Source organism: Canis lupus, chromosome 16 (assembly GCF_011100685.1).
Source record: "Canis lupus familiaris isolate Mischka breed German Shepherd chromosome 16, alternate assembly UU_Cfam_GSD_1.0, whole genome shotgun sequence".
Lineage (NCBI taxonomy): Eukaryota > Metazoa > Chordata > Mammalia > Carnivora > Canidae > Canis > Canis lupus.
In genome coordinates, this window is record NC_049237.1 from 27,907,058 (window position 1) to 27,920,895 (window position 13,838).

At 36.3% G+C, this 13,838-nt stretch overlaps 1 protein-coding gene across 6 annotated transcripts in view; it reads left to right on the top strand.

The window, feature by feature from the left end:
* Positions 1-13,838, top strand: part of NSD3 (nuclear receptor binding SET domain protein 3) — a 123,973-nt gene that overhangs the window by 67,457 nt on the left and 42,678 nt on the right. For 5 of the 6 annotated variants that reach the window (XM_038560048.1, XM_038560047.1, XM_038560049.1 and 2 more), the window contains exons 5-10: positions 154-308; positions 1,845-2,360; positions 4,830-4,953; positions 8,512-8,612; positions 10,749-10,794; positions 13,697-13,827. In XM_038560048.1, the coding sequence (XP_038415976.1) occupies positions 154-308; positions 1,845-2,360; positions 4,830-4,953; positions 8,512-8,612; positions 10,749-10,794; positions 13,697-13,827 (1,073 nt within the window). Of the gene's footprint in view, positions 1-153; positions 309-1,844; positions 2,361-4,829; positions 4,954-8,511; positions 8,613-10,748; positions 10,795-11,693; positions 12,937-13,696; positions 13,828-13,838 lie in introns of those variants that run through there. The other variant, XM_038560052.1, reaches the window with a different exon arrangement.

Genomic DNA, 13,838 nt, shown 5'->3' on the forward strand with positions numbered 1-13,838 from the left:
TGTAATTGGCAGTGTATTCTATCTTTGGACAGTCCAAAGTGTACAAATTTTAATAGGAGTAATGCTAGGGAACTTGGCTTGGATTCATGTCTTTGGCAGTGTATATGTGAATGCTTATTTTCTGAAATGGTTAATAAGAACTTTTGCTTACAGGTGCCCGGGAATATCACGTCCAGTTTTTTAGCAACCAGCCAGAGAGGGCATGGGTTCATGAAAAGCGAGTACGAGAGTATAAAGGTCATAAACAGTATGAAGAATTATTGGCTGAAGCAACCAAACAAGCCAGCAATCACTCTGAGAAACAAAAGGTATCTGACAACATATTAACATTACCAATCGAACATGGTTTTTATAGGACTTAATAATTTAGTAGAAGTTTTCATACTTGAATTTAGACAGCTGTTAGGATGATTTATTATTTTAACCTAAGTTCAGTTTTAATAATTTATTGTAAGTATGTCAATAAGTTTTATATTTCATATAAACAACATTAGAATACTGTTAAAAACTTGAACTCTGCTTAATGCAACATTGGATTCTATTTTTGAATTGAATTAATGTATGTAAGACTAGTACATGCTAGTAAAATGTGGATTTTGCCAGGGAGTTTAATTCATTTTCCTATTTCAGTATCTTTCCATAATATCCTTTATTCTTACTTGGTAAAATTGTTTTGTAGAAGTAAAGTTTCTAAGATATTTAGTGAACACCTACTGTGAGACAGGTGTATTTTAAGCATTTTAGGTATATTAATTCATTTAATCTTCATAACAACTTAAGTGGTGTAGATATTATTATTCCTATTTCTACAGATGAAGAAATTAAGACACAGACAGGTTAAGTAACTGGTTTAGCCAAGGTTACACTTAGTGATGGAACCAAGAGATATCTTTGTGGTAGTGGATATTTTAGAATTATGACATCAACTCCTGATAATCTTTCTGGTTGACATTTTTAAACTCAACTAATTTTAGGATGAGTCTCTTGTGATTCAGAAATTTGTCATATTTTTACACTTTAAAAGCCAAATTTTATCACAGACTATTTTAATTAATTTTATCAGATACCATTTGACAGACTTATACATCAGTGTTTTACATATACTGCCCCTTCTCATAGTTTCATAGCTAATTTTGGGCTGCTTCTGTCCAAGCTTCTGGATAATTCCTGATGGCTTTGGTCATCTCACATACTTTCATTCAAAGTCTTCTTATCTGTCTTACCAACTTGCCAGATTGTCTTACTTGTCAAAAGTCTTCTGATCAACAATGTTAGAGACCTATGGAAACTGATTCAGGTTTAATTTTCTCTCATACATTTTTTCTTTCCTATGTCTTGTCAACTTTCATTTGTTCCTCCAGGCTCTCTCCTTCCTCTTCATCCTGCCTCCATTTACATTATGGTACAAACTACCAGCACCACTTTAAATGCTGACTGTGCCATTTGGTTTGGTTGTGATCTCTGCAGCACCTCTGAGCTTTAGGGTATCATTTTTAATGTGAGTGTTTTATTAGCCACTGAGAATAATGGTTCTGTAATCTCTCTTCCCTTTGCCCTCATTATTGCTGTTTTTTTTATGAACATTATGCGAGAGGGATGGCTCCCTCTTTGAGGGACTTGTCCAGCAGAGTGGTCAACAAAAAAGGATATATAAGAGAGAGTAGACCTGCATATCATCAGATAGTAATATCAACTATCAGAGTTGGGGAGTTAGAACATTTCAGGTATTTGACTAAAGATATTTATGCCACGTGCAAAGGTGACAGGATCAATGGGAAGTCATAGTGGTTTAAATGTACAAATTAGGTTAAAGGGTATCTGATAGTGCTTATGTATTTTTTTAGATTCGGAAACCCCGACCTCAGAGAGAACGTGCTCAGTGGGATATTGGCATTGCCCATGCAGAGAAGGCATTGAAAATGACCCGAGAAGAAAGAATAGAACAGTATACTTTTATCTATATTGATAAACAGCCTGAGGAGGCTTTGTCCCAAGGGAAAAAGAATGTTGCTTCCAAAGCCGAAGTTAAGAAAACCCGAAGACCAAGGTCAGTGCTGAATACCCAGCTGGAACAGACCAATGCAGGTGAGGTGGCCTCCTCGCTCTCAAGTACTGAAATTCGGAGACAGAGCCAAAGGCGGCACACAAGTGTGGAAGAGGAAGAACCACCTCCTGTTAAAATAGCCTGGAAAACGGCCGCCGCAAGGAAATCTTTACCAGCTTCTATTACAATGCACAAAGGGAGCCTGGATTTGCAGAAGTGTAACATGTCTCCAGTCGTGAAGATTGAACAAGTGTTTGCTCTTCAGAATGCTACAGGAGATGGGAAATTTATTGATCAGTTTGTTTATTCTACGAAGGTACCTCCTTTTTTCATGGGTGTTTTGGGGGAACAGTATTTAATAAGTAGGCAACCTTGGCACTTAAAACCCACAAACAGCACAAAGTCATAATTTAAATATCTTTTTATCTGCTGCACGGGAAATGTTCAGTTTTCTGTTTAAGAGGGGGTAAAACAGGCAAAAAGGCTATGTTTTCCTTTTTTTTCCCTCTTTTGTAATATCCCCATCTGTAATAGATTATCTTGAGCTGTGCAGCCAAAATTGAGCTTAGCTCCTTAAAGCTGTGGAAAAAAACTCGGCAATTTGCCTGTTTCTAGTTTGTATAGTTAGTTTTTCTTAGCTGCAAAGTGTGCTTCCTTATTAAATTATTTTTGTCAGTTATTTGAATTAACCACCGTAATAATTATACTTGCTGATCTATTTGGTTGCACCAGCAATTTTGTTAGGTTCATTTTGGCTTGGGGTAGCTGATGCATTTTAGGGAAATTCCGGAACTGTGTTTGTTCTATAACAATTAACTGTGGTGATAGCATGGGTAATGGGGTGGAAATACCTTTTCAAATTGCATACCTCCACCAGCCAGCCCGGAGCCTCCATTTAGGGCACTTATATTTTAGCTTTTAGACTTTAAAACTGTGTCATAACATTTATAATGTTTATTCCACATACCTTTTCACTCTCCTCCCAACCCTTATCACAGTTATGGGTTTGTGAATTCAATTTATGGCACCTCATGAGTATGTGCTTTTAAAGAATTCTGCTTAATTTTCTAACATTGTCATATGCATGTGAAAATACTTAAATATAGGTATGCATCATTAGTGACATATCTTTCCAAGTTTTTATTTAAATTCCAGGTAGTTGGGCAGCCCAGGTGGCTCAGCGATTTAGCGCCTACCTTCAGCCCAGGGCATGATTCTGGAGTCCTGAGACTGAGTCCCTCATTGGGCTCCCTGCATGGAGCCTGCTCCTTCCTCTGCCTGTGTGTCTGCCTCTCTCTCTCTCTGTCTCTCAAGAATAAATAAAATCTTAAAAAAAAAAAAATCCAGGTAGTTAACATACAGTGTAATATTAGTTTCAGATGTAGAAACTGAATGAAGATGTTAGTGATTGAACACTTACATACAGCACCCAGTGCTTGAATGATAATATTTTACTAGAGAGAAATATGATGGTTCTTTATTCATCTGTTTGTGACTGTAGGTTCAACTGAGTTCAATAAGACTAAGCTACTTGGAAAAACTTAAGTTACAGTCTCCACTTAGCTCTACTGACAGCTTTGCATAGCAAATGAATACGCTGCAATTTTTTTTTTTTTTTTTTTACTGCTAATTGGCTTCATTCTTGGAGCTAGTTTTTATCTGCATTTGGATAGACAAATCAGTTTGTCACCACACTCCAAAGAGTGCTATTTAAATGAAATTTGAGATGATACTGATCTTTTTATTTATTTATTTAAAAAAAATTTTTAAGCTGTGTTTATTTATTAGAGTGTGCCCCACACATGAGGGGGACGGACAGGAAGGGGCAGAGGGAGAGGGAGAAAGAAAATCTCAAACAGATTCCCTGCTGAGCATGGGGGAGGGGTGCTCAATCTCACGACCCTAAGATCATGACCTGAGCCAAAATCAAGAGTTGATGCTTAACCAACTGAGCCAACCAGGTGTTGTCCTAAAACTGATCTTTTTAAAATGAAGACCTTAAAAATACATATATTTACAAATCACTCGTTTATTTTATTGTGTTAAAACACCTAAGATGAGATAGAACTATAATTGTACCTCCCTTCTGTCTGCTCCAAACTGCTTTGGGTACACATTTTGGTCACCATGAATATCAAATTTCTGTATCTAAGGATATCCTTTTAAGACATGTTGACATTTTTATATGTATAGTAGGGTACTTAACCAAATGAAAATGACTCGAGGGCAGCCTGGGTGGCTCAGCAGTTTAACACTGCCTTCAGCCCAGGGTGTGATCCTGGAGACCTGGGATCCCACGTCAGGCTCCCTGCATGGAGCCTGCTTCTCCCTCTGCCTGTGTCTCTGCCCCTCTCTCTCTCTGTGTGTGCCTCTCATGAATAAATAAATAAATAAATAATTTTTTTAAAAAGGTTGACACATTTAAAAAAAAAAAGAAAATGACTCGAGTTCTTTTCCTGTGATGATTTAAAGGGAGAGATTGTTCAGACCAGAAGACATTTTATTTTTGACAGAAAGCTAGGTGATACAGGTTCATTTTTTAGTGATATGCCTCATGTGGAGTTGTGTCGGTTTCTTTTTTTTTAAACATAATGTCATTGTACATTTTAGAATACATCCTGATGATTTAATAAAATTGCTCTGGTAATGGCAAAGATGATAAATCAACTGCAATCAAAGACCGTGTAAAATTCAAGCAAATGATGATCATCTTAAGCTGTCTTTGTAAGCCGATGATGCCATTTGCCTAGTAATCAGCTATTTTTTATTTTGTCTTATTTTGAAGGGAATTGGTAACAAAACAGAAATAAGTGTCAGGGGACAGGACAGACTTATAATTTCTACACCAAACCAGAGAAATGAAAAGGCAACTCAGAATATATCATCTGAAGCAACATCTGGTCCTACAGGTGGGTAATGAATGAAAGTATGTAGATCCATTTTGAGAGGTCATAGTTCTTTTCTGCTAATAACATGGTAGCTATATTTCTAAGAAAATTTTACTTATCAAAATCAAATTATATTTTTAAAAATTAAGTGGTAAAAGCAATTACGTCAATAGAAAAGAATGGCTTAAGGGACTAGGAAGCTTTATTCATTGTTATTTTTCCTACAAGAGTTTTAGTAATAAGAGAACTGTGTAATTAAACAAGGATAGTTCTGAAATCTGTACATAACTGAGTAAATGCACCATTTGTTTAGCTCTCTTTGAATGAAAATGACAGCTTTACTTTTCTAGCACCATTAACACATTCTTACCATTTCCTCCTTCATCTCTTATTAGAAACTAATTGACAGATGCCGTGCTCCTTTTATTATTCTTAGGTATCCTAACAGTTAGTAAGTAGGGAATTAGGGCCTAACTCTCCTATTATAATCTGTTCTCTGATTAACAGATACTATTCTGATTAACAGATTTCTTGTTTAAAAGAGAAATGCATATATTCAGTAAAGTTGTGCCTGTGAATGGTCAAAGTAACTTTTTTTTTTTTAATAACTTTTGTTAAGGGACTGACATACTAAGGATCTTATAGTTTAATTGAGTGTCTGGTGGGGTTTATATAACTGTATTATTGCTTTATTATAGCCATCAAGAAAAGAGATTGTCAACTGGCTGATCATTTGGAATCTTAGTTTAGGAGAAAGGGGTTTGTTTCACCTTGTTCTTTAAAAAATTTTTTGGAATCAAATCAGAGAAGGGACCAAGCAATTTTCTAGAAGGATTAAGCTCTTGAGAACTTAGGTAGTAACTCTGAATCAGTAATAACTCAGGCAGAACTGTGGTTGAGTGGCACAAAGGGGCAAATATTTTTGTAAGGGAAATTTTAAGATTCTTCTTATTAAAAAGAGCAAAAATAAAAGCAGTCATTGTTCAGGAAAGAACTTGGGCTAGCTTCCTTTAAAAAAAATTGGGGGGGGGGGGGTTTACAGGACAGAAAGAAGAGGTGGCAGGGAAAATGGGGCATACTTTGGATGGGGCATACAAAACATTATGCCTTTATCCAAAATTGAGTTGGGAAGGGAATGCTTTAAAGTAGGGAGAGAGTAGCAAAGTCCAGAACCAGATTTGCAATTTGTTTCATTTCAAAATACTGCATAAAAAAAGGAAAGAATGATGTTAAAGAAATGAATAAGTGGACTTAAAAGATTTTGCATTAATTAGTTATAACTGAAAACATTTGTTCCCTACTTTGAAGATTAAAAGAATCTTTTGGCCTTAGCTCTTTATAGTCAGGTATTTTGACTATACCTGACTATACCTGACAATTTTGTTATCTTTCTTTACACTAAACTGTTGGTAATTTGTCTGAATTTAAGTGTGATACCTAGCCTAGGTGAATCTTTATTTAAATAAATCTCCTAATTAGGGAGGAAGTAAACTTCATTTTAGACTCATCTTAAATATTATACTTTTATTTAATAGGACTTATGTTTTTCCTTCCCCTCGGCTACTGAGCATTTTATTTTCATGTAGTCTTTTCACTGTAGATTTAAGTTTTGCTATGAATTTTTTTCTTTTTTAAGTGAAAGGTACAATGGAAGGTTCTATTCTTTAGATCTGGAAAAAGCTCAATTCCTTCTTTAGGCAGGCACTATATTTAGGTTGTAAATTAATGAGTGCTCTAAAGCTTTGATTTTGGTTTAAATTTGGTTACCAGCTGTGGTTGATGAGCATATTTTGCTTTTTTAAATGACCATTTTGTTTCTTGTGGAAATAATTTTAGTAGAAAAGTGAGAGAAGAGACTTGATCTCCCTTGAGAAGCCAGTTATATCATCATCTCAGTTGTTGTTAATTACTTAGGGAGAATTCTTGAGCCTTTTCCAAGTGAATTTAAGGGGTGCATAGAGGGTATAGCACTGCTAATTTCTGTGATTTGAAGAATTGTATTTGCCTTTATACTAGATTTTTAAGCTATTTTCCACTTCCAGAGATGCTCACCTCCTCTCTCTTAGGACATAAATGCAGTACTTTTTGGGGTTTTAAACGTAGTAGAATTTTTTTTATTAAAGATTTTATTTATTTATTCATAGACAAAGAGAGAGAGAGTCAGAGACACAGGCAGAGGGAGAAGCAGGCTCCACGCAGGGAGCCTGATGTGGGACTCGATCCTAGCTCTCTAGGATCACACCCTGGGCTGCAGGCGGCGCCAAACCACTGTGCCACCGGGGCTGCCCTAAACGTAGTAGAATTTATGTGTTCTTCAGATAGCTTTCAGAACAATTTTAAGAAATTACATTGCCTTATTTCGTATAAGATAGTAGATCAAATACTGTCTGTACTTACTGGAACAGTTATGTTGTCATCCTCAAAGCAAGTAAAGCTACTTTGTTTTAGGCAGTTTTATTTTCATTTTCCTCTTCCCGGATAGCTACTTGAATATTAATAATTTTACTAAAGTCTGGATTTCTGGAATACTCAGGTGTCTGTGAGGGTAGGTTATTTGTTGTCTTAGTGAACATTTTTAACAATGGAAGAAGCAGAGTGAGCCTGAAGGAAGGAGCCAACATCTTCATTTGTGACTTTTCTGCTAGAAGTCAACACTTTTCTGCTAGAAGTCTTCTGCTAGAAGAAACTCTGCTAGAGTTTCTGCTAGAAGCTCAGGAACCATAAATTAGTTTCAGACTACTTCCTCCCTCCTGAAAACAGATATAGTGGGATCCTTCTTTGTTTTGACTTTGAACTAAGGTGAAGGAAACCATTTACACATAGACAAGAACAATGAAATCATGAAATATAAAGATAATGTGGAAGGCTTTATTGAAGTAGCTTCTGCCTGCTTTGAGGAGCTTTCTCCTGTGGCAAGGTGTGGAAGGGTGATTATTATGTAGGAAGGACCATGTAGGAGTCCAAGCCCTGAGAAGATGGAGAACATGCTGCCGGCATCCTTTCTTCTCAGGATCACAGAATGAATCACTCCTGACTTAGTGTTCTTTCAAGATGTGGTCTTTAGTCTAAGTTTTATCCTGTCCAAAATGGGGTCCATGTGAGTTTTCTTTCTGTTTACTTCCAAAGAATTTTACTGTTTAAAAATATGAATAGTTTCTGTTTCACTATTTAACATGAAAAACCTTGCTAATTTGTTTCCAAGAGTTTTTCATGACTCGTTATTTCTAAGACATAACCAGTCCCTTGACATCCAAATTAATGATTTGCTTTTGGCCATATCTTTGTGCCTTTTTCCCCCTTTGTTCATAATATAACAGTAACCAAAACTCATATGGGTACACCAAGCACCATTAAACATTTTACATATATAATTAGTTTAATTCATTTGTTAAAATGCAAAATATGTAGGACTGATTGAATTTTTAGTGATTTATAATTAAAAGACCAAAAGTAAAAAAACAAAACAAACAAAAAAAAGTAATGAGTAAGAAAAGCATGGAATTGGGTCAAATCTTAATTACATAATTGTCAAGTCATCCTTAAATGAGTGTTTGTTTGTTCCTTTAAATCATCTCTTAGGCTCAGTAGAAAAGAAGCAACAGAGAAGATCGATTAGAACTCGTTCTGAATCAGAGAAATCCACTGAGGTTGTGCCAAAGAAGAAGATCAAAAAGGAGCAGGTTGGCTTCCTACATGTAGAGAGTTAAAACATTGTATTTGTAAATGTTGTGGCTTTTATGGTATCTTAAAAGAAAGAGAAACTTTCCCTAAGCTGAGTTCCTCTTTCTGGACTATTTTATGCTTCTGTGTTGGTGAGTTCCAGTGCCCAATTCTAACACAGCCATCCCTGTGATTCTGCTTCAAGCATTTTCACAAAAAACAGTCAGGCTTCAGGAGATGGGAAGCCAGTACAAGACTCTTAAAGAATTCCTCACATTTATTTTGAAATTTCTGTTATGAGCAAAATGATTTCATGTTTTCATGATTTTTATTTGGAACCATCATTAAGTCCCCCCTGCCTTTTTAAATTTTGATTTTTTTGTTTAAGCCGCTGGTATGTATTGTTTTTATTTTTTTAAACAAATCAAATTAATTTAACAATGAGAGTTATATTTAAGACACAAATAATCATATATGATCTGGTTTTTCTGTCAGTATCACAGATTTTTTGGAATGTTACTTTCCCAGTGGAATGGCACTCACCTATGATTGGGTGATCAGAAACACCATTGAAGTAAAAACAAAAAAGGGGAGGGACATTTGACTGAAGGGTATTAAACCAGTGTAATCAACGTAGTAATGTGCATATAAAATTACCTGTTCAAAGAAATTTTTAGAAACCATTACTCCTTTAAATTAAACTCACAATAAGAATTTTTCTTGATTTTTTTTTAAAGTGGAAAAATATCCATTTTTTATAGCTCAGAAAGCTACAGTTAAACAAAAAGAATTCTGAATAGTATTAGTTCCAATAAGCTTTATATTTTTAAGACCACTTGATATGGAAGTGCAGACTTTTCTATTCAGATTATTTCCTTCATAATTTTAAACTTCCAAACTTACAAGGTGTGATTTTGTGGGTGCTCTGTGGTATCTCCAAGCGTGTAAAACAATTTTCCCAGAAACATTTAACCAAAATTTAAATAATATACTAATTTGTCATTCATTTACCATAATTAACTTTCATACTTAGGAAATTATATTCCAAAAAATCTTTCTAAGCTCTTGCAAATCTATAGCATTCATTACCAAAACAAAGTTGTGATTTTTCCAGCTGGTTCCCAAATTCAGTCTGTGACTAGTCAGTTTAAAATTAATAAGCAGAATGAGTATAAAAAGTGGGACAAATTGTTAATGCCACTGTGTTATAGTTAGTAGTAGAACAATACCCGTGATTGTTTAGAAGATTTTATATTTGTATTACTAATTGTATCTTATAAAAGCGCTTCTGTTGTATGTTTTTTTACTTGTTGTAAAAAAAATAAAAATTTTTTAAAAAGCTTAGAACAATCCTTAAATATTTACAAAATGTGTTTCAACATGCATATTTCACTACATCTTAAAGAAACATAAAATTCAATTCATAGCTAAAACAGGAACTCCTCCAAACAGCATCCTTTCTTTAATTCCAATGGTTCAATCCTCAGATTACCACGTGTTTTACATAGACATTGGCAGAATAACTTCTGATCTCGCTCTCCTGATGTAGGATCAAGACACTGTTCATAAGACACTCAAGAAAGTGCTTTTGCAATATCACAAACTTATTTTCTTAAGTTTGTACTAGCAGCAAAAGTATTGAGCTTCCAGCTGTATGGAGCCCTGTAGCACTCTCTACAGAGAGGGTCCTGATTCCCAGCAACTTAGCTGTGAGTGCAGGCGCGGAAGGGTCTTAAAGTGGCGTGAGTTACATTAACCTGAGTATCATAGTAAGTAAAAATTTATCCTAACGTCTTTGGGGCGGGAGGGGTTTATAGCAACATCCGGGCTGGTTGCAGAAACAACCCCTCTCCTGCCTCCCAGACACTGAGGAAAGGATTCTTGTTCTCGTCATTTACCAAGGGATTGGTGGGAAAAGTCTTTGCTAGAGAGCATGTGGCTGTGTGTTGTCACTTGGAATTCAGCATAGGCAGCTAGGATTTAAACCCTCCCTGACCTTGAGACAGAACTTTACCCAGAAGATGGGATGGAGTTCAGATTTCAGATACATTAATCACTCATCATTACTTAGATTGATGGAAGTATTATTTTTTTCCCTCTGTTAATTAAAAGTGAAATAAAATCCTCGTTAATGGTATATTTTTCTGTCCAAACAGGTTGAAACAGTTCCTCAGGCTACAGTGAAGACTGGATTACAGAAAGGTGAGTTATTATAATGTTGCCTTGCATTTACTTGATTAAAACCAGATTTTAAGAATTACTTATTTGTACTTCATGTATTTTTGTGTGTCTCTGTAAATCACTGTTGTTGCTCTTCAGTCAAAAAAATTTGTGTGAAATTGAAGTATTTGTGTGTGTGTGTGTGTGTGTGTGTGTATGTGTATATTTTAGAGTTGATCTTATTCTGTACCTCCATGTGTGAAGTCTTACTTGTTTTGGTAAATTGGAGAACACCATGTAGACTTGATACTGTTTCCGGCTTTTCTCCATAAGATTCTGGGGTTTCACTGGTTTATAAACTAGGGATGTGACGAATCCACTTTTTTTGGTATTCGACTGAATACCGAATAGTAGCTATTAATGTTTGTCAAACATGGACTATGACAAATCAGACAAGACAACCTGATTACAAAAAATCTTACCACGTTTATTTTGACAGTGCTGTAAAATCTTTTTTTTTAATTAAAAATGATTCGTAGCATATTTATGGCCATTATTAGATGACCTTATGCAAATCTATTTGAGATATGCACAAAGTTTAAGAAACCTTAAACTTATATCCGTATTTTCTGTGTGCAATTTGACTACAGTACAAACTCCATAGCATGATTCGTGCGTTTTTGGTGAAATCATTCAAACTGTATTTAATACCCGTAGTTTACTCTGGGCAAATTGCATTATTTAAAAAAAAAAAAAAAAAAAAAACACCAGCCTCTCTGCATTCTCGGGGAGAAGTCTGCAGCGATGGTCTCCGTGGAGATCCTCAGCAGAACTGAACAGCCTCTCGGAGGGAACACTGCTTGGCGGAGCTCCAAGAAAAGACATCGCGATCGCTGCGAGATTAGGAGGCCTGATTGCGTTGTGTTTCCACCATTCCACAGGGTCGGCGGACCGGGGAGTGCAGGGCTCTGTCAGATTCAGTGACAGCTCCGTCTCCGCAGCGATTGAGGAAACTGTGGACTGAGATTCCTGTACAATTTCATCCCAGAAACTCCAGACTTGGAGTCTCCATGCAAGATTTCTTTGTCGGCGGCTCGATAAACAGTTTCTTTGTTTTCAATTTTGATTTCGCCAATCATCATTATTGGCATTTTCCTGCCTGGTTTCTTCTTCAAGACTCTGAACAATTGCTTTAACATTCAGATGATTTTTTTTGGTCTGAGCTGGATGGGTACAGCTTAAATCATGGGTCCAGCCTAAAAACCACCGTTTAACTTACACTGATCAATTTCAACATGGACTGTTTTTGTTTTTTTGGTTTTTGTTTTTAAATAAAGCATCATTAATGCACATCTGCAGGGTTTTGCCAAACAGCCCAAACTGTATACATTACAATCATTAAAAGCTCTTATTTTTTTTAATATTAGTGCCGTTATCATGGAGAACAGCATGGCAGCTGTCTTTGGCAGTCTGTCATTTTTCTAGCATTTTCAGAAACTCATCGGAAATGGCGGTACCTGTGTTTTCCCTTCGAAAGCCTCTCAGTACAGCACTCCTGTTCCTCTGTTAAAACTCCTTGTTAATCCAGTGATCTTTTAGGCCAAGGAAATACTTTGTGGTGGTGTTCTGGGTCCACACACCAGCAATGAAGGAGATAGATTTGTGTACTTGTGTTTTTTAATCAGCGTTAACATGGGCAGGCACCCTCATTTATAGATGTAAGGAAACATTCAGTGAAAAAACTTGTAGAATGGGATATGATAACAAGGTTCCGGTAATCTGAGCAGTCTAAAGAGGCCCACATCCTCCACCACAGAACATGGCTATATACCAAGTGCTACTCTCACTCAGCCTGTTGCGGATCTTCATGGCCTCAGGAGACTTGTTTCTCCATGGTCTCTTCTGGACTGCACACTTCCACCATAGCTTGCTGGGCTGATCTAGATGTCTGTTTGTTGTATGGAAAGTGTGGGGGAAAAAATCCAAAACACAAACTGTGGGTTGAAATATTAACCGTCTCCTTGGTTCCCTGGTATTCACCGTGCCTGATCTGCACATTTCATCGTGGCTGTTTCTGTATAGCCTATACTGCATTAGCCCAAGAGATTGTTGCTTTGTAACTTTTTGCACTATTGTTTTGGCTGGATTTGTATTACACACAGTTTTAAAAAAAATTCCACACTATTCTCTGCCTTTTTTTTTTTTCATATTTATTCCTTCCCGCACAAATTCCACATAGAGGCCTCTCATCCAGCTCTTCGTGATTTGGCTGCATTTGAACATTGATTGTCCGTTACAACCCTCAGCAATGTGCCTCCTAAATGGCATGACATATGTAGATGTGCTGCAGCACTTGTTAATGGTCACAATAAATGCCACTTCACCAAGGAAGTCTCAGATGAACAATTATGAACATCCAAAATTTACGCGGGGGGCAATAATCAACTGAATTGCAAAATTCGGGGGAAAATGGCACTATCCGTGTACGAATCGAATACAAATCAAAGATTTGTCACATCCCTAATAAAAACAAGATGGAGGTGTCTCTGCGACCATATTTGTAAGCTACACAGTGTGTTGGGTTTTATGTCTTCCCCCTCCAAATTGAATGGTTCTTTGGATTGCTCCAAATCAATCAGCTATCCTATAGTTTTGATAGAATTGGTTTTTAGCTTGGAACTTGGGCTCTGTTGACTGAAAATAGCTTTAGAGCAGAAGCACTGAATTAAATGTTTTAATAGAGCGGTTGTAAATTAAATCACTCACTATCAGGAAGGTCAGAAGCTTACGAAGTTTTGATTCGTGACTTCAGTGTTACAAAGAGAGCTGTGCTTTTTTTCACACTACAGATGAGTTTGGGGAAAGAAATAATCTCCCACAAAAAAAATTAAAACAACAAACCTTAAGCACTATTTTAGGATTAATTTCAGTGTGTTGTATTAAGGTGCCAGCGAGATTTCAGATTCCTGTAAACCACTAAAGAAAAGGAGTCGCGCCTCAACTGATGTAGAAATGACTAGCTCAGCATACAGAGACACATCTGACTCCGATTCTAGAGGACTGAGTGACCTGCAGGTAAATATGTT